The sequence below is a fragment of the Phyllobates terribilis genome, unplaced genomic scaffold (assembly GCF_046119375.1).
Source record: "Phyllobates terribilis strain yellow unplaced genomic scaffold, ASM4611937v1 Scaffold_5__5_contigs__length_657084704, whole genome shotgun sequence".
NCBI classification, from domain to species: domain Eukaryota; kingdom Metazoa; phylum Chordata; class Amphibia; order Anura; family Dendrobatidae; genus Phyllobates; species Phyllobates terribilis.
Genome location: NW_027362765.1, coordinates 609,410,891 through 609,431,724, shown reverse-complemented (window position 1 = coordinate 609,431,724; position 20,834 = coordinate 609,410,891). Strand labels below are relative to the sequence as shown.

Sequence of the window (20,834 nt, the reverse complement as noted above, 5' to 3'; positions counted from 1 at the left end):
TTTTTGTTTGTTTGTTTTTTTACGGCTCAACTTTATAATTTTCTGTGAAGCACCTGGGGGTTCAAGGTGCTCACCACACATCTAGATAAGTTCCTTGAGAGGTCTAGTTTCCAAAATTGGGTCACTTGTGGAGGTTTCCACTGTTTAGGCACATTAGGTGCTCTCCAAACGCGACATTATGTCCGTTCTCAATTACAGCCAATTTTGCGTTCAAAAAGTGAAAGCCCTGCCGTGCGCCCAAACAGTGGTTTTCCCCCACATATGGGCTATCTGCATACTGAAGAGAAATTGAACAACAAATCAACAAATTTTAAGGTCCATTTTTCTCCTCTTACCCTTGTGAAAATTAAAAAAAATTGCTGTTTAACCCCTTAATAACATCTGACGTACTAATACGCGTCTGTGCCCTGGGACTTAAGAGCCAGACCCGTATTAGTACGTCATCGCGATCGCGCGCGCACACAGGCTGTGCGGGCGCGATCGCCGCCGGGTGTCAGCTGATTGTTACAGCTGACACCCGGTACTATGTGCAGGGAGCGGTCCTGCACCGCTCCCAGCACATTAACCCCCGCGATGCTGCGATCGAAGTCGATCGAAGTCGATCGCGGCATTGCGGGGGCAAGGGGAGGTGATCGGCGATACTCACCTCCTCTTCCGGCTTCCAGCGCAGTCTGCAAAGGCTTCCCGGGTGTTGCCATGACGACCCGATGTCGTCATGACAACATCCGGGTCACCAGAGAGCAGGAAGATTGCTTGGACATGCGCAGTGCATCCCCAAGCAATCTTCACACTGTGCATTTCTGACAGCCTTCATGGCATAGGGATGGTGCTCCATTCCTGTGCCATGCAGGCGATCAGAAAAAAAAAAGTGAAAGTCCCAGAGTGGGACAAAGTAATAAAGTGTATAAACTGTGTGAAAGTGGAAAAAAAAAAAAAAAAAAATGTGCAAAAATATTATAAAAAAATAAAAAAAATAATACACCAAAAATAAAAATATAATGTACCCATCAATAAATATTATTATAAAAAAAATTAAAAAAAAACAATAAAAGTACACATATTTGGTATCGCCGCGTCCGGAAAAACCTGACCTATAAAACTGTCCCACTAGTTAACCCCTTCAGTGAACACGGTAAAAAAAAAAAAAAAAAAAAAACGAAGCAAAAAACAATGCTTTATCACCTTACCGCCAAACAAAAAGTGGAATAACACGCGATCAAAAAGACGCATATAAATAAAAATGGTACCGCTGAAAACGTCATCTCGTCCCGCAAAAAACAAGCCGCCATACAGCTCCATCAGCCGAAAAATAAAAAAGTTATAGCTCTCAGAATAAAGCGATACTAAAAAATATTTTTTTCTATAAAATAGCTTTTATTGTGTATAAGCGCCAAAACATAGAAAAATGATACAAATGTGGTACCGCTGTAAACGTACTGACCCGAAGAATAAAGCTACCTCATCAATTTTACCACACGTGGAACAGAATAAAAAAAAAAAAAAAAACAATTCCTGAATTGTTGGTTTTTGTTTATTCTGCCTCCCAAAAATCGGAATAGAAAGCGATCAAAAAATGTCACGTGCCTGAAAATGGCACCAATAACAACGTCAAGTCATCCCGCAAAAAACGAGCCGTCACATGAGTGTCTGCCAAAATCTGGAAAAATTATAGCTCTCAAAATATGGCGATGCAAAAACTAGATTTTACAAAAAATGCGTCTTTTAGTGTGTGACAGCTGTCAGTCATAAAAACCCCATATGATTCTGGCATTGCTGTAATCACACCGACCCGAAGAATAAAGTCGTCTAATCACTTATACCGCACAAGGAACGGCGTCAAAAATAAACTCTTGGGTTAGGATTGGGCTAGGGTTAGGGCTGGGTTTGGGGCTAGGGTTGTGCTGGGGCTAGGGTTGTGCTAGGGTTAGGGCTGGGGTTGGGATTTTTTTCAAAAGTAAGAAAAAAAGATGACGATATGGCGACTAGTGTTGAGAGCAAGTGCTCGCTACTTGAGTTTGCATCGGGTGCTCTGGTATGCATTGAGTATCGTGGGTGTTTGAGTGACATGCTCGAGTCTCTACCCCAAAAGCTTCGCGGCCAGAAAACTTTACGGGGATTGCCTGCCATGCACGAGCGATCCCCGCATGTTTTTTTTTGGGTGTCTAATAACCGTGAAACATGCGGAGCAGGGACTCGAGCATGTCACTCGAGCACACGCTGTACATGGTGCATACCTGAGTACCCGATGCAAACTCAAGTAGCGAGCACTTGCGCTCAAGAATAATGACAACTTATTCAATATGATGACCTAATGTAAACAAATTCTGTGCCGTACCTCTGGGTTCAAAATGTTCACTATACACCTTAATAAAATCCTTGAGGGGTATATTTTCCAAAATGGGGTCACTTGTGGGGGAGCTCCACTGTTTAGGCACATCACGGGCTCTCCAAACGCGACATGGTGTCCGCTAACAAATTGAATGGAAAATCGGCTCAATTTGTTAGCGGATACCATGTTGCATTTAGAGAGTCCCCGTGTGCCCAAACATTGGAGCTCCCCCACAAGTGACCCCATTTTGGAAACTAGACCCCCCAAGGCACCTATCTAGATGCATAGTGAGCACTTGGAACCCCTAGGTGCTTCACAAATTGATTCGTAAAAATGAAAAAGTGTTTTTTTTTTTCACTTTTTCATTATTACGAATCAATTTGTGAAGCACCTGGGGGTTCCAAGTGATCACTATGCATCTAGAAAGGTGCCTTGGGGGGTCTAGTTTCCAAAATGGGGTCACTTGTGGGGGAGCTCCAAAGTTTGGGCACAGAGGGGCTCTCCAAACGCAATGTGGTGTCCGCTAACAATTTCAGCCGATTTTCCATTCAATTTGTTAGCGGATACCATGTTGCATTTAGAGAGTCCCTGTGTGCCCAAACATTGGAGCTCCCCCACAAGTGACCCCATTTTGGAAACTAGACCCCCCAAGGCACCTATCTAAATGCATAGTGAGCTGTTGGAACCCCTAGGTGCTTCACAAATTGATTCGTAAAAATGAAAAAGTGTTTTTTTTTTTCACTTTTTCATTTTTACGAATCAATTTGTGAAGCACCTGGGGGTTGCAACTGCTCACTATGCATCTAGATAGGTGCCTTGGGGGGTCTAGTTTCCAAAATGGGGTCACTTGTGGGGGAGCTCCAATGTTTGGGCACACAGGGGCTCTCTAAACGCAACATGGTGTCCGCTAATTATTCAAGCAAATTTTACAATCAAAAAGTCAAATGGCGCTCCTTCCCTTCCGAGCCCTACAGTGCGCCCAAACAGTGTTTTTTCCCCAAATATTGGGTATCTGCGTGCCCAGGGGAAATTGCACAACAAATTTTGGGGTCCATTTTTTCTTGTTACCCCTGTGAAAATAAAAAAAATTGGGTCTAAAGTAACATTTTTGTGAAAAAAGTTAAATGTTCATTTTTTCTTCCACATTCAAAAAATTCCTATGAAGCACCTGAAGGGTTAATAAAGTTCTTGAATGTGGTTTTGAGCACCTTGAGGGGTGCAGTTTTTAGAGTGGTGTCACTTTTGGGTATTTTCTGTCATAAAGACCTCTCAAAGTGACTTCAAATATGATGTGGTCCCTAAAAAAATGGTTTTGTAAATTTTGTTGGAAAAATGAGAAATCGCTTGTCAACTTTTAACCCTTATAGCTCCCTAACAAAAAAAAATTTTGGTTCCAAAATTGTGCTGATGTAAAGTAGACATGTGGGAAATGTTATTTATTAACTCTTTTGTGTGACATATCGCTCTGATTTCAGGGCTTAAAAATTCAAATTTTGAAAATTGCAAAATTTTCAAAATTTTCGCCAAATTTCCGTTTTTTTCACAAATAAACGCAAGTGATATCGAAGAAATTTTTCCACAATCATGAAGTACAATATGTCACGAAAAAACAATCTCAGAATCAGGGGGATCCGTTGAAGCGTTCCAGAGTAATTACCTCATAAAGTGACAGTGGTCAGAATTGTAAAAATTGGCCCGGTCATTAACGTGCAAACCACCCGCGGGGCTTAAGGGGTTAAAGTAAAATTTTGGTGAAAAAAAAGTTAAATGTTCATTTTTTCCTTCCACAGTCCATTAATTCCTGTGAAGAACCTGAAGGGTTATTAAACTTCTTGGCTGTAATTTTGAGTACCTTGAGGGGGTGCAGTTTTAGGAATTGTCACTTTTGGGTATTTTCTGTCATATAGATTCCTCAAAGACACTTCAAATGTGATGTGGTCCCTAAAAAAATGGTTTTGTAAATTTCGCTGGACAAATGAAAAATCGCCGGTCAACTTTTAACCCTTCTAACTTCCTAACAAAAAAAAAATTGTTTCAAAAATTGTTCTGATATAAAGTAGACATGTGGGAAATGTTATTTATTAACTATTTTGTGTGGGCATAAAAATGAAAAGTTTGAAAATTGCAAAATTTTCGCCAAATTTCCGATATTTACATGAATAAATGCAAGTCGTATTGAACAAATTTTACCACTACCATGAAGTAAAATATGTCACGAAAAATGGTCTCAAAATCCGTGAGATCTGTTGAAGCGTTCCAGTTATTACCTCCTAAAGTGACACTGGTCAGAATTGTAAAAATTAGCCTGGTCAGGAAGGTGAAAACAGGCTTCAGGGTGAAAGGGTTAAAGAGTAACTAAACTTTCACAACGCTTTTCCATATTCTGTAGGCACTTTAATTGCAGTCTATGAAGACTAGGTTTTATTTTGAATCTGTATCCTGCACTGTGTGTGCTCTCAGCTAGGAGCTATGCGTGCCTGTCTCCTGAGCTGGCCCTGTTTGGGGGTCTATTGAGTGATTGGTGGGGTCTTAAGACCCAATTCCTCACCTATCTGCAACAAATTAAAGTTCAGCAAAAAAACGCTAGCTCGCAAAATTAAAATGAATCTTCTAGTGTGCACAGAATTCCATCCTGCCCATCTGGCAGATTATACATTATAGAAAAGTGAAGAAAGTTCCCAGCTCTACGGATAAAAAATTCCAACATTTTTTGTATCCTATTTTAAAATATTCCAATCACAGAGTATTTTATGGAGAAAAAAAGAACACATTTCAAGCGCAATTCAATGCTTTATCTAAGCTTGATTATAAAATCTTCCCATAAACTCTACATACAATAGAGAACCAAATCCAGATTGTCAGAATCGCATGTTGTAAATGGGAAGGGTTAAAAACAACGAGAATCGATAAAATGCGTAGCATAGGTTCTTGTATGTATACAAAGTACACTAATACTAATTATAAAAATATTCTTATTAATGCCACGTGGTTTCTCTATGTATGCTCAGACCCTCAGAGAAACTAATTTCTGTAGAGGTTTTTCAGAGCCCCTCCATGTTTAGACCTATTAACCTTTTGTATGGCAGACGCTTGGATTGAGGGCACTTTATGCCACACTGGTTTATACTGACTCATTTTTAACCCTTCCCATGTACAACATGTGATTATAACATTATCTCAGATTAGTTCTCTATGGTAATAGAGTTGATGGGAAGCATTTTTGATCAACCCTTCATTGCGCTTGAAACGCTGTTATTGGGATATTTTAAAATAAGATATAATAAAAGTTTTGTTTTTTTTTATTTGAAGAGCTGGAAACCTCCTGTATTAGGCAATTAAAGTGTCTGCCAAATATGAAAAAAAGAATCCGCTGTTAATGTTTAGTTACTCATTAAAGTGCAAGTAATGATTCTTAATAATCACTCTTACTCTATATTTATTTTTGCACATGGAATTATGGATAAAAAGAAGAAAATACACGATAAATATAATGCAACCGACTGTATGTCTTGTTTTCCTCTTCCTCTCCAGGTCTATCCTTTTGCGTCGACTTTGCAGCTTGATGGGAACGGTTTTTCTTTTGAGATGCGTAACCATGTTTGTTACCTCTTTGTCTGTTCCTGGTGAACATTTGCAGTGCTCAGGAAAGGTAAGACTCTTTTAAAATGGTATAGAATTAATTATACATAGATAAGTGCCTCCAAACTCTTAAGCCCTGTTCACCGTTCATTTCAGTGCTTCTCTGTTGTTCTGTCTGAATTCTCCCTAAAAAACTGAATTTAGACAAGCCACTGAGGGGGCCATAGAATTCATCCATTTGTTCAGTCTGCTAGGTTTCTGTGTCCGTCTGGACAAACTATGAACTGTTCCACAGTCAGCATAGGGATAATCTTATTTATATAACAGTGGATGTGTCATTCTGTCTGAAGACGGGATGGGCGGCGCCTGCGCAGTGTGGCGCCAGAGTCAGCACGTGCACATACCGCACTACGGCAGCATTTTATTGAAGATGCTGCGTGCGCGTATTCGCAGACAGTGTCAACAAAATGGCGCCATAGTGTCTTGCCGCGCACAAACTTGCCGGGTCCGTGCACCGCAATACACGCAGCCAGCCTATCAGAGGCGAGCAGCTGACGTTGGCGTGTATGTGACTGGGTGCATGGTAGTGACATAATGTATCCCATTGCTTGGACGCTGAAGTCAGTTGCTGGCTTCAGAAGATGAGTCGCTGGAGGTGAGCGGGGGCAAAGATGAGTAGGAGCTTTTAATTATTTTTTTTCTATTTAAGAACATACAGCAGTGCAGTCAGGGTGAGGGACATATACAAGGATGGGGTGCATATGACTGGATGGGGGAACATATACCAGGATGGGGGCAGCATATATCAGGATGGGGGGAGCATATTCCTTTAGATCTGCAGTCTGGTACTCCTGCTCCTGTCTGTGGCTGCACTTCATTGCCCCCGTCTGCTCTCTGCTGCCCCCACCTGCTCGCTATATGAGTTGTTTTTTCTAAACTAAAACCTCAGTATTCAGGTTAAATTGCTGTGTTGGCACTTCGCGATAAATAATTGGGTTTTGGTTTGCAGTTTGGGCACTTGGTCTCTAAAAGGTTCTCCATCACTGTTTCAGTACATTACTTAAATAAAATGGTGTATACCACGATCTCCGGCGCCATCTTATTGGACACACTGTATATGTGAATTTGCAGACACAGTGTCTTAAAAAAAATGGTGTAAAATTTAAAAATGTACCAATAAAAATGCTCGCCACCCCGGCGTAGAACGGGTTCAATAGCTAGTTTTTTATAACACCGGTTATATGTTCCCCCTCATCCTGGTATATGTTCCTTTCACCCTGGTATCTGTCCCTCCGTCCTGCCATATGGCCCATCAATCCTTGTATATGTTCCTCATTCTGCTATCTGTCCCTCGCAAACAGTGTCTTCAATAAAATGGCGCCGTAGTGCGATATGCGCACACGCTGACTCCGGCACCACACTGTGCAGTTGCCTCCCACCCCGGCTTCGGACAGAAGGACACATCTACCGTTATATATAGGATTGTAAAATCTATTTAAGCCACACACCCATGACAGGAGAGTAAAATATTAACGCGCAGATATACCGTATGCAAGTGGGCCTCCCTGGATGCTGGCCCCCAGCATTAAAGAGAATCTGTCAGCAGGTTTTTGCTATGTAATCTGAAGACCGCATGAGATAGGGGTTAAAGCACAGATTTCTGAGATGCCTCTCTTATCAAGCTCCAAGGTTTTGTTTACAGTTATTGTTTTAGTAGCAGGAGCTTATTGCTGGGACACAGCAGCGCATGCGTCGTGGTCCGATTTTGCCCCCTGCTTTGATAAGTAGCTCAGGGTCTAAAGACCATGTACATGAAGAGTCTGGTGTGGGCGGGGTTCACTTCCTCAGCTCTGCTGCATTGCTAAATCTAAAAGCTCTGATTGTGTGAGAACGGCTGTGTTAAGCTCACGGCCGGACTGTTTGGCGTGAGTGTGGTTAGTGGTCCCACTGGGACTGGAGGGGCGTGACTAGGGGCCTCGCCAGATCCGACCATGGACGCATGGCAGCTTAATCGACTCCGTGGTCTGAGGAGGGACGAGGGAGGTGGCCCAGGTGCTACTCCAGGTGAGACCCCGGTCACACAGCTGTTGACCCGCTCCGGGGAATGCAGGAACGGGCAGGTTTGGCTGGTATGCAGACTGGCGGGTACTGGCAGGCACGGCTGGTATGCAGACGGGCGGGTACTGGCAGGCACGGCTGGTATGCAGACGGGCGGGTACTGGCAGGCACGGCTGGTATACAGACAGGCGGATACTGGCAGGTAGGTAAACAGGCTGGAATGGGACCAGTACAGACTGGGATACAGGAGCTGAGCTGCAGGTGCGGAGGGCAAGCGGAGCGGGGCAGAGCAGAGCCGCAGGTGCGAAAGACAAGCGGAGCAGGGCAGAGCCGCATGTGCGGAGGGCAGGCGGAGCACAGCAGAGCCACAGGTGCGGAGGGCAAGCGGAGCAGAGCAGAGCCGAGCCGCAGGTGTGGAGGGCAAGCAGAGCTGCAGGTGCGGAGGGCAAGCGGAGCAGGGCAGAGCAAAGCCGCAGGTGCGGAGGACTAGCGGAGCAGGGCAGAGCAGAGCCGCAGGTGCGGGCAGACAGGACACGGCTCTGTTCACATGGAACAGACAGGGAAACACCGGAAGATAGCTAGAACACAGGAGGCAGGGAAACGGGACAAGCAGAACCAGATACACACAAGGTACTTGCTATGAAGTAGCGAGTGGCACAAAACTCACAAACAGAAGTACAGAGACAACGAGTAGGAGTTAGGTACTGGTTCAGACACTGCAGGAAAAGGGAAGGATCGGACATAGAGACAAACAGGTACTCAGCCCCTAAGGTGGCGGAAACAGACAATTTTCAGGACAGGACCTGGCAACTCACAGTTGCACAGAACACACTGTAAGAAAGTGTTGCTCAGGCACCTCCCACTGGGTGGAGGAGGTTTAAGTATCCAGTGACAGCAATAGGCTGGGGACGCATTAGAACTGCGCACACTGTAACTTTAAGAATCAGGAAATTCCAGCACCTCCGCCCTAAGCCAGCAGACAAGAGACATGCACACAGCAAGTAGAAGAGCATAGTGCACAGCCTGGACTGGTAGGTAAGTTGGCGGTCTTGCATGGTGGGAGATGGTAAGCCATGCCAGCACGCCGCCAGGGATGTTACAGGCTGCATCCTTTAATCTAAGTCCTACATGTCAAAATCTGGCCCACAGGGTGGTTTTATTTGGTCTGCGACACCAGAACCACCACCCCTATGTGGGGCCTATTATTCTGTATGGAGTACCATGTGGGGCCCATTATTCTATATGATGGACTTTGTGGGGCCCATTACTCTCTATGCTGGACTAGGGGGACCCATTATCCTGTATGAAGGACTTTGTGGGGCCCAATACTCTCTATGCAGGACTATGTGGGGCCCATTATTCTGTATACTGGTTGGTCTGTGACTTTGTCCAAGTTTTTCATGTTGGCCTCTGTGTGTGTTTTGAGTTTGGCTTCCTTGATCTAAGTGATGCATCGTTGGATTCAGGGTCTCTTTGCCTACATCAGGCTGCTCTTAGAAGAAGTAGCAAAAACCTGCTGACAGATTCTCTTTAATAATCAGGAGCCCTGGTCTGTGCTGCAGATCTGTGAAGTAGCTGCCCACGATCACTACCTCTCAGTTGTAATTATAATTATCAGTGCACATATGAAACTACAATAGCCACTGTGCTCCAGAAACTCTGAAATCTAACCAGAATAACACCAGCCTCTCGGCTCATTTAACAAATCTTAAGCGGTGTCAGCAATGTGTCCCACCCAAAAAAGTGTCCATACTCCCCAGAGTACTAGCAGTATTACCTCGTTTGTACAGTGGATAATGAATCTGTGTGTATGAGACCCTGGTTGTAGAAAGGGTGATGAATTGGTGTGTTTTTAGTGTATGTGTTGTAAGGTTTATTAGCCAGCCAGAAGCTAAAGAGGCATTTTTTCAGCCTTCCTTCTGGCAATAGACCTATATACACTTTGAGGCCACGGCCCCACTATCAGTATTTGGTCAGTATTTTTTCTCAGCAGTGGGAGCCAAAACCAGGAGTGGGTGATAAATGCAGAATTGGTGACTTGTTTCTATTATACCTTTTCTCTGATTGTTCCTCACCTGGTTTTTGCTCCCACTCCTGAGAAAAAATACTGACTGAATACAGACTAAATACTGATAGTGGGACCCTGGCCTTAGTTTACAAATATCAAGACTGACCGTCACTTCCAAAACAGAAAACTGGTGTGTACAAGTGCTTGCTAAGAGTAGCCATCTCCATATAAAACCAACAAATAAAGTGGCACTCTGTAGAGCTATAGTATGCAAACATGAAATATATGAAATTTGAATTGCATTACTGCTCTAGAAAATAATAGAAGTAAATGAGAATTGTTAGTGCATAAATTGGCCGATTCATGTGTACCCGGCAGCCACAGTAAGGCGACTCTCGTTGCTAAATTGCCTAATATATGCGCTAAGAATTCTCATTTATTTCTATTTTCTAGAGCAGTAATGCAATTCAAATTTCATATATTTCATGTTTGCATACTATAGCGCTACAGAATGCTACTTTATTTGTTGATTACACTTTGTGTATAAATCTGGAGCTTTCCTTGTGTACACACTAAACGTAAGGCAAAAATGTTGTGAGAACATGGCCTTAGAATCGCCTCAGTTCTCTGTTTATGTGTATATATAATTTTAATGTATAATCTATACAATTCATGAGCGTTGCAAAAGTGAGTTGTTGCAAATGACATACTGTACACCTTGCTACCTAAAAATACTCCTCAAAAATGCTACTGGGGGAATTTTCACCCTGCTGTAAAATACATAGTGAAACCTCTGCATGGACCACTGTCGCCTTTTGCTTGTATTTCTGTAATGTTAATTCCCATATGCCATTGAGTAACATTCCGAAAAGTGTTTGGGGATTCGTTATGTGCTGCCAACAAACACTGTTTTACAAACAAGATTGAAGCAATAACATTATCCAGAACAGCCACATATGTGCTCTGTGTGCTAGTGCATTAAAGGAGACAGACTACTGGCATCTACCCATACCCAGATCCTAATTTGAATTTCTATCGAACTAACCAAGTGGCCGTGCTACTCCGCATGTGTGTGCTGAGATCAGATTGAAAGTAACTCCCAATGTCACTGCTCTATCACCAATGCTAATATTTGTCAGTCTGAAGGTTGTGCTAAGGGGTACATTCAATTGGACCCCACCGTTAATATAGCCTCGTGAGGGCCCCGCACTGGCTAAGTAGATTATCCACTTGGACTGATTCTTCATTTATCAATTAGCTGCTCAAACATTTAATGTGCAACTACTTCTTCAGTTTTAGAATCTACCCCTTAATGAATTCATGTTCAATTTGTGTGTTTTATTCTAGAAATATTTGGCAATTTAATAGTGACTATTTAGATAGATATTGGAATATTTCTCCTCTCTAACCTGTGTTGTATGATCTTCTATTATTTATTTATTTTCATTAATAAATATAACTTTACCAACAACGTAGAGGGCTGGCATCATGTTTTTAATGTCCGTTCCCTGCCACTACTTTTTACCAACTTTCTGATAAATTATTTGATCATTTTAACTCTAGGACGGCACTGCCACAGCCCTCCACTCTGGATGTACTGGTGATATAAGCAGCAGCAAGCTTCACTGTTTTATCCAGCCACCATCTGGCTGTATTAATTATGTCCCTACTAAACAGTTATTAAAGCTTGTGGTGTGAAGTAATTGTCAGAAGAACCCACAGGGAGGACGCATACACGCCATCTGTTGCCCACCAATGTCTATGTTGTGAACAACAATAAAAAGGAAAGGTTACTTAAAAGGTTGTCCCACGAACAAAGTACATTTTAATTAATAGATCTTAGAATAAAAATAAGTTCCACAATTGGATGTGATAAAAAATGTTTTTCAATCTTATAAATGTGCCCTTTTAATTGATGTGTATGGCCATGCATGAACATGGTCTGATCATACCACAGATCCTGGGCAGGGACGGATGCAAAAGAGAGTATAGAGATATTACAGCAGGTAATCATAGCTGATTCTTTCTGTGAGGTAAAACATGATTTTAAACGGGCAGGGAAATGTTTTTCCTCACAGAAAGTAGCAGCTGTGATCCCATGCTGTCCTGTCTGTATACTCTTCACCTGCCCAGGAGATATGATATGATCAGACCATGTTCCAGCATGGTCAGACATGGCCATTACATAGATCAAATGTGCCCCTGCTGTGTACTATCGATTAAAGTGTGCTTTGTTCCTAGGTCAACCCCTTCAATTAGCTTCATAACTTTATATCTGAAAGTTATTGAGGTAGTGTTTGAACAATTTAATTAGTTACTATTTATATAGAATTGTGTATGTATGTATGTATGTGTACATGTACAGTTGAAACCAGAAGTTTACATACACTATATAAAAAAACACATATGCATGTTTTTCTCAATATCTGACATGAAATCAGAATAAACCTTTCCTGTTTTAGGTCAATTAGGATTACCATCATTTTTAATATTTGCCAAATGCCAGAATAATGAGAGGAAAAATGTTTTATAGCATTTTTATTACTTACTGCAAAGTCAAAAGTTTACATACATTTTATTAGTATTTGGTTCCATTGCCCTTAAACTGAATGACTTGGGTCAAACATTTGGGAAATCCTTCCACAAGCTTCTCACAATAGTTGGTCGGAATTTGGGCCCATTCCTCCTGACAAAACTGGTGTAACTGATCCAGGTTTGTAGGTCGCTATGCGCGCACCTGCGTTTTCAGCTTTGCCCATAAATTTTCAATATTGCTTTGTGATGACCACTCCAAAACATTGACTTTGTTATCCTTAAGCCACTTTGTTACCATTTTGGCAGTATGCTTTGCGTCATTGTCCATTTGGAAGACCCATTTGCGCCCAAGCTTTGACTTCCTGGCTGATGTCTTGAGATGTTGCTTCAGTATTGCCACATAATCTTCTTTTCTCATGATGCCATCTATTTTATGAGGTGCACCAGTCCCTCCTGCAGCAAAACTACCCCACAAAATGATGCTGCCACCCCCATGTTTCACTGTTGGGATGGTGTTCTTGGGCTTCCAAGCTTCTCCCTTTTTCCTCCAAACGTAACGATGGTTATTATGCCCAAAAAGTTCAATTTTAGTTTCATCAGACCACATGATTTGTCTCCAAAAATGAAAGCCTTTGTTCCTGTGTGCATTTTTGCAAACATTAATCAGGCTTTTTTATGTTTCTTTTGGAGTAATGGCTTCTTCCTGGCAGAGTGGCCTTTCAGCCCATGTTGATACAGTACTTGTTTCACTGTGGTTATTAACACAATCTTACCAGCTTTCGCCATTATCTTCACAAGGTCTTTTGCTTTTGTCATTTGGTTGATATGCACGTGTTGGACCAAAGCACGTTTATCTCCGGGACACAGAACCTGTCTCCTTCCTGAGTGGTATGATGGCTGGACTTTCCCATCTTGTTTGTACTTACATATAATTGTTTGTACAGTAGAACGAGGCCCCTTTAGGTATCTTGAAACAGGATGAGCCAGACTTATGCAAGACCACAAGTCTCTTCCTTATATCTTGGCTGATTTCTTTAGACTTTCCCATGATGCTACACAAAGAAACAGTGTGTTTCAGGTGTGCATTCAAATACATCCACAGGTGTGTGTATAATTAACTCAGATGTTGCCAAAAAACCTATCAGAAGCTTCCAAACACATGACATCATCATATGGGCAGTGCAGAATTGTTTAGAGGCATAGTAATCTTAGTGCATGTAAACTTTTGACTTTGCGGTAAGTAATAAAAATGCCTTAAAACATTCTCTCTCTCTCATTATTCTGGCATTTGACAAATATTAAACATTATGGTAATCCTAATTGACCTAAAAACGGGAAAGGTTTATTCAGATTTGATAAAAACATGCATATGTGTCTTTTTATATAGTGTATGTAAACTTCTGGTTTCAACTGTGTGTATGTATGTATGTATATATACAATATATATATATATAATGTATGTGTGTATATATAGATTTGGGGGTGATTTTAGTGTTTCATGTAGTGCACAACGTGTTTAATGTGTTTTACACACTTTTCATGCCCTTATTAACCATTTTGCGTGAAGTGTCTAAAACCGGAATGGCCAATCAATCATAAATTGTACCAAATTAAGTAAAGATTTGCTCTGTCATCCACTTAAGGCATGAAACCTGCAACACTTGATAAATGTCCTCTGTTTTTTAATTAACACTGTGATTTGTCATTTCAGCTGTATGATAATATGTGGGCCAAGCTTCAGCGTGCCTTTGCAATCTGGAGTGGGTTTGGTATGACGCTTACTGGAGTACATACTTGTGGAGACTACATGTTCAGTGGTCACACTGTGGTCCTGACCATGCTGAACTTTTTTGTCACAGAATGTAAGTAGTAGCACACATTCACATTGTAACATATGAAACCGTATGCTAACCCCCTTTCTTCTGCAAGCATCTGTGTATATAAAGGCTAAGTTCCCACAATGAGCTTCTGTTTAGTTTTTGGCTACTTGCGTTTTTTTTTTTCATTGCACTTTTGAGTTCTTTTTTTATCGTGCTTTTCACACTGCACCTTTTTTTTCAGAATGCAAGTCTATAGCGGTTTGTTCTGAGGCTCAAGAGGCTTACAGTGCTGCTCACCATTATTGGCACCACTTTATTTTTTCATAGACTGTACAATATCTTCAGAAATAAATGGAAATTTACCAAAATTATATCCTCAGGATTTTTTAATTAGTGGTCCAAAGTAATACAAAGAAGGCACCCCTAATTAATACTTGGTTGCATACCCTTTGGCATTGCTGCCAGCCTCCAAGCCTTTCTTGTAGTCATCCATAAGCTTCTTGCACTTCTCAGCTGGAATTTTCTCCCACTCTTCCTTTTCAGTTTGTTCAAGCTTTTGAATGTTTGCAGGGTCCTTTTTCCCAATGGGAGATTTCAGCTCATCCCAAAGATTTTCAATGGGATTGAGGTCAAGACTCATTGCTGGTCATTTTAAAACAGTCCATTTTTTCTTTTTCAACCATTCCTGTGTACTTTTGGATGTGTGCTTTGGGTCATTGTCTTGCTGGAGGACCCATGATCTTCGACTCAAAGTTTTCTTACACTAGGAAGGACGTTTCGCTCTAAAATCTCTTAATAATTATTTGATTTTATGATTCCCATGATAAGGTCAAGGCCTCCAGTACCAGGCAAAGCAGCCCCCACAGCATTATGGATTCTCCACCATGCTTAACTGTTGGTAAGGAGTTCTTCTCCTTATAAGCTTCATTACGCCGTCTGTAAACTGTTGCTTTGCATTTCCAAAAAGCTCTATTTTTGTTTCATCCATCCATAGAACATTTTTCCCAGAAAGATTGTGATTTGTCAAGGTACTCTTTGGCAAAGATCAGTCGTTCCTTGTTATGTCTTTTCTTCAGCAATGGTTCCTTCCTTGGCCTTCGCCCATAAAGCTCTGCTTGGTTTAATGTTCGGCGTATGGTACAGGTGCATCTCACTAAATTAGAATATCATCAAAAAGTTAATTTATTTCATTCTTCAATGCAAAAAGTGAAACTCCTATATTGTATAGAGTTATTACAGTGATCTATTTCAAGTGTTTATTTCTGCAAATGTTGATAATTGTGGCTTACAGCCAGTGAAAACACAAAAGTCATTATCTCAGTAAATTATAATAATTAACAAAAAACACCTGCAAAGGCTTCCTAAGCATTTAAAAAGGTCCCTTAGTCTGTTTCAATAGGCTCCACAATCATGGGGAAGACTGCTGACTTGACAGATGTCCAGAAGGCAGTCATTTACACTAAGTAAAAGCAAAGTAAATTTTGCATTTCATTTGGAAATCAAGGTCCCAGAGTCTGGAGGAAGAGTGGAGAGGCCTCAATCCAAGCTGCTGGAGGTCTAGTATGAAGTTTCCACAATCATGTCATCTGCTGGTGTAGGTCCACTGTGTTTTATCAAGATTAGTGATGAGCGAGTATGTTCTATTAACCCTTTCGGCGAGCATGCTCGAGTGCTCGCCGAGTATCTTCAGCGGTGCTCGGTGTTATGTTTTCATCACTCAGTGCTCATGATTTGCGACTGTTTGACAGCTTTAATACATGTGAGGAATGCCTGTTTCTTGGCAGCGCTGAAGATACTCGGCGAGCACTCGAGCTGAAAGGGTTAACAGAACATACTCGCTCAGTGCCGCCGTCTACCAGGAAATTTTAGAGCTCTTCATGCTTCCCTCTGCTGACAAGCTTTTTGGAGATGGAAACTTCATGACAGGACTTGGCACCTGTCCACACTGCCAAATGTACCAATACCTGGTTTAAAAACAACAGTATCACTGTGCTTGATTGGCCAGCAAACTCGCCTGACCTTAACCCCATAGAGAATCTATAGAGTATTGTCAAGAGGAAGATGAGAGACACCAGACCCAACAATGCAGACGAGCTGAAGGCTGCTATCAAAGCAACCTGGGCTTCCATAACACCTCAGCAGTGCCACAGGCTGATCGCCTCCATGCCACGCCGCATTGATGCTGTAATTGATGCAAAAGGAGCCCGACCAAGTATTGAGTCCATTTACTAAACTTACATTTCAGTAGGCCAACATTTCGGATTTAAAAAAACATTTTTTAAGCTGCTGTTATAGTATTCTAATTTACTGAGATAATGACTTTTGTGTTTTCATTGGCTGTAAGCCATAATCATCCATATTAACTGAAGTAAACACTAGAAATAGATCACTCTGTTTGTAATCACTCTATATAATGAGTTTCACTTTTTGTGTATATATATATATAGATATAGATATAGATATAGATAGATATATCTATATATATATATAGATATATATATAATTTTTTTATTTGTATATATTGGACTATAAGATGCACCCCCTACTTTCCTCCAAAAATTTGGTGGAAAAAAGTATGTCATACTCCAAAATATGGTATTTGTTTTTGTTTTATTTTTTGATTCCTTTTGCTTTTCCCACAAATGTTATGGGGAACATATATTTATTTACTCATTTTTCCAACATATCTGGGGTATCCAGCATCCATAGGGGCGCTAGTTAATCTATTCTGTTTGTTGAATAGCGTTGAATGAGCAGTCTGTGCAGTTATGTTTGACAGATGGGAACTGAACCTGCTAGAATGCAGGAGCTTTACCCCTATGTGGTAAATTTACATTTTTGCAAGGTTAAACTCTAGGACCAAGCGGCGAAATTTTACAGCACTTGGTTGTAATTTTATCTTGCTAAAATATAGATTCAGTTGGATAAATCGATGTGAGGTGTGTGAGTCTTAGTTTTATTCTCGGGCTCTGTACCTCTTAGTACAGGTTTATATATTAAGAGGACATTGTGCATATTTTTTAATATAATCATCAGGCACAGTGTATTTTTTATTCAGGGGCATAATGTAAATATATATTATCACACAGTTAGGGCCAGAAATATTTGGACAGTGACCAGGTCTTCGTGATTTGGGTACTGCATGCCACTATTTTTTTTATTTTAAATGAAACAACTATGATGAAATTGAAGTGGTAGGCTTTCAGGTTTAATTAAATGGGTTGAACAAACTATCCTGTGACATATTTAGGAGTTACAACCATTTGTCTACTAAGCCTCCTCATTTCAGGGGTTCAAAAGTAATTGGGCAAATTGAACAATTTTAACTTTACTATTAATTAAAATGTTCATTTTTGATACTTTTTATAGAGAATCCTTTGCAGGCAATGACTACCTGAAGTCTGGAAGCCATGGCCGTCGCCAAACGCTGGGTTTGCAGTTGTTGCTTATTTGTGGGTCTTTCTGCCTTAAGTCTTGTCGTAAGCATGGCTATGCATGCTCCATGGGGTTAAGATCTGGTGATTGACTATTCCTTCTTTCCGTTAAAAAAAACTCCAGGGTTGCTCTCGCAGTATGTTTTGAGTCATTGTCCATCTGTACCGTGAAGCACCTTCCAATCAACCTTCCTGCATTTGGTTGAATCTGAGAAGAAGGTATAGCCCTGTAGCCTTCTCCATGCATTCTTCTTTCCATCATTCTGGTACAGGTTGATCTTAGTTTCATCTTTCCAAAGAATGCTTTTCCAGAACTGGGCTGGCTTCTTCAGATATTTTTTTTTGTCAAAGTCTAATCTGGTCTTTCTATTTAGAAGGGTGATTAATGATTTGCACCTCATGAAGTCTTCAATTTATGGTAGACTTAGCTACTGAAATACATACTGCCTGGAGAGTGTTGTTCACCTGGGTGGCTGTTGTTAGGTAATTTTTTTTCACCATGTAAAGGATTCTGCGATCACCCACCACTGTTGTCTTCTATGGACGTCCATTCCTCTTTTAGTTCCCAAGCTTACCAATGCGTTTTTGTTTTTTTTGCAATATACGAAACTGTTGATTTAGCCACTCCTAACATTTCTGCTATACCTCTGATGGCATTCTTCTTTTTTTCAGCCTTATGATGGTCTGTTTCTCTTCCATTGAGAGTTTTTTTTGACCGCGTGTTGTAGGTTCACAGCAACTGCTTTCAAATGCAAATGTTATACCTTGAATCGGCTCCAGACCTTTTACCTGTTTACTTGATGATGGATTAATGAAGGAATAGCCCATTAAAGTGCTTTTTAGATAATTATCCAAATACTTTTGGTCCCTTTAACAAGAGGCAGGTACATATTAACCGGTTCCCGACCGCCCACTGTACATAAACGTCCGCGCTGCCTGGGCTCTGTGCAGCGCGGACGTTTAAAAACGGTGGGTGGTCTCGCAGCGCTCAGGACCCCCAGGGTCCTGCAAGCGCTGCGATTCCGGTGCAGAGCGTTAGCTCTGACAGGGAACATCATCGGGACCAGGATCAGGTCCCAGTGATGTTAACCCTTTGCTGTCTTCTATATGCTGCGATCTATAGTGATCGCGGCATATAGGAGACAGCAGGAGGAGAGGGGGTCGTCTTACTTGCCTCCGAAGACCTCAGATTCCTTCCAGGACCTGGGGTTGCTATGGCAGCTGGAGGTCACATGACTGCCTCCAGCTCTGCCATATATGGTGTCCTGTCTGGCTCAGCCTGCAAGCTGAGCCAGACAGGAGACTCTGACTGAAACAGGGAAGATCTCATGTAATGTAATGTAATATATGTCTATTACATTACATGAGATCAGTGATCAGAAAAATAAAAATTAATGTCCAATACAGGGACTAAGTAAAAATGTAAAAAAAAAGTAAAAAAAAAGTTTTTAAACTGTTAAAAAAAAAAAAAAACACAAAATAAATAAAAATAAATAAATAAAATATTAAACCAATAAATCCGTATATTTTTACAAAACCAAAAAAAGAACACATATTTGGTATCGCCGCGTCCAAAACAACCCGAGCTATAAAACTGTCACACTAATTAACTCCTTCTCACCGTAATAAAAAATAAATAAAAAACGGAGCAAAAAAATATGCTTTCTCATCATATCGCCAAACAAAAAGTGGAAAAAAATGCGATCAAAAAGCAAAATAGAAATAAAAATGGTACCGCTGAAAACGTCATGTTGTTCCCCAAAAAACAAGCCGCCATACAGCTCCATCAGTCGAAAAATAGAAAAAAGTTATAGGGCTCAGAATAAAGCAATGCAAAATAAATATTTTTTTCTATAAATTTGTTTTATTGTGTAAAAGTGCCAAAACATAAAAAAATATACAGTAAGTGTAGTATCGCTGTAAATGTACTGACCCGAAGAATAACGCTGCCTGATCACTTTTACCACACGCAGAACGGCATAAAAAAAAACCTCAAAGAACAATTCCTGAATTGGTTTTTGTTAATTTTACCTCCCAAAAAACAGAATGGAAAGCGATCAAAAAATGTCACGTACCCGAAAATGGTACCAATAAAAATGTCAACTCGTCCCGCAAAAAACAAGCCATCATATGACTGTCAGCCGGCCGAAATATGGAAAAATTATAGCTCTCAAAATATGGTGATGCAAAAACTAGATTTTGCAAAAAAAAAGCGTCTTTTAGTGTGTGAGAGCTGTCAGTCATAAAAACCCGATATAAATCTTGTATCTCTGTAATCGCACCGACCCGAAGAATAAAGTAATCTCATCACTTATACCACACGAGGAACGGCGTAAAAAATAAATAAAACCAATTCTTCACCTGCTACTGATTTGTTTATTATGTCTCCGAAAGATCGCAGTAAGGCTCTGCTCACATTTATCCTGCGCTCTGCGCTGAGCACTTACACCAGAGTATCCGTGTAAATCTCTGAAATACGTGATTCAGCCAGAACCCATGATGGAAGATTCCCTGTAATGAGGCAGATATAGGCCACTGTGGACGCCGTCTAGCCTGGGATCCCACGGTGTCATTTGTTTTAGGCGTGCATAAAAGTGCGGTTGGCCAGTTTTGTGCACTTCTGAAAAAAAGGACACCACTAAACAGAGGCCAGACGGAGTCCAAAGTAACTCTGCAGCCTCATTACAATGAATGGATCCTGCAGGGGTTTCATCTGAATTACATCACTTGGAAATTTAGATGGAAACCCCGATGTAAGTGCTCAGCCTAGAGCGCCGGATAAATGTTACATAAAATGTTCCCAATAAAAGCTTCAACTCAGTCCTCAAAAAAAGCTAGTCCCCATTCAGGTCTGTCATCTGTTAAAAATATAAGGGACTTCCAAGTTACTGGTAGCAGAAAGGCTCTGGAAAAGCGAAATGGCCCTTGTCCCCCAAAAGAAATTCATAAAATTTTGTGCTCCCAAATCCAAATGCCTATTCTACAATAATTTGTTCTCCAATTGTCAAATAGCGCTCCGTCCCTCCCAGATCTCGCCGTATGGCTAAGCGGTACGATACAGCCACATATGG

General features: G+C 41.1%; 1 protein-coding gene across 3 annotated transcripts in view; it reads left to right on the top strand.

The window, feature by feature from the left end:
- The window catches only part of SAMD8 (sterile alpha motif domain containing 8), a 73,378-nt gene that overhangs the window by 38,540 nt on the left and 14,004 nt on the right, over positions 1-20,834 (top strand). For 2 of the 3 annotated variants that reach the window (XM_073686068.1, XM_073686066.1), the window contains exons 4-5: positions 5,861-5,978; positions 14,221-14,371. In XM_073686068.1, the coding sequence (XP_073542169.1) occupies positions 5,861-5,978; positions 14,221-14,371 (269 nt within the window). Of the gene's footprint in view, positions 1-5,860; positions 5,979-14,220; positions 14,372-15,157; positions 15,228-20,834 lie in introns of all 3 variants that reach the window. The other variant, XM_073686069.1, reaches the window with a different exon arrangement.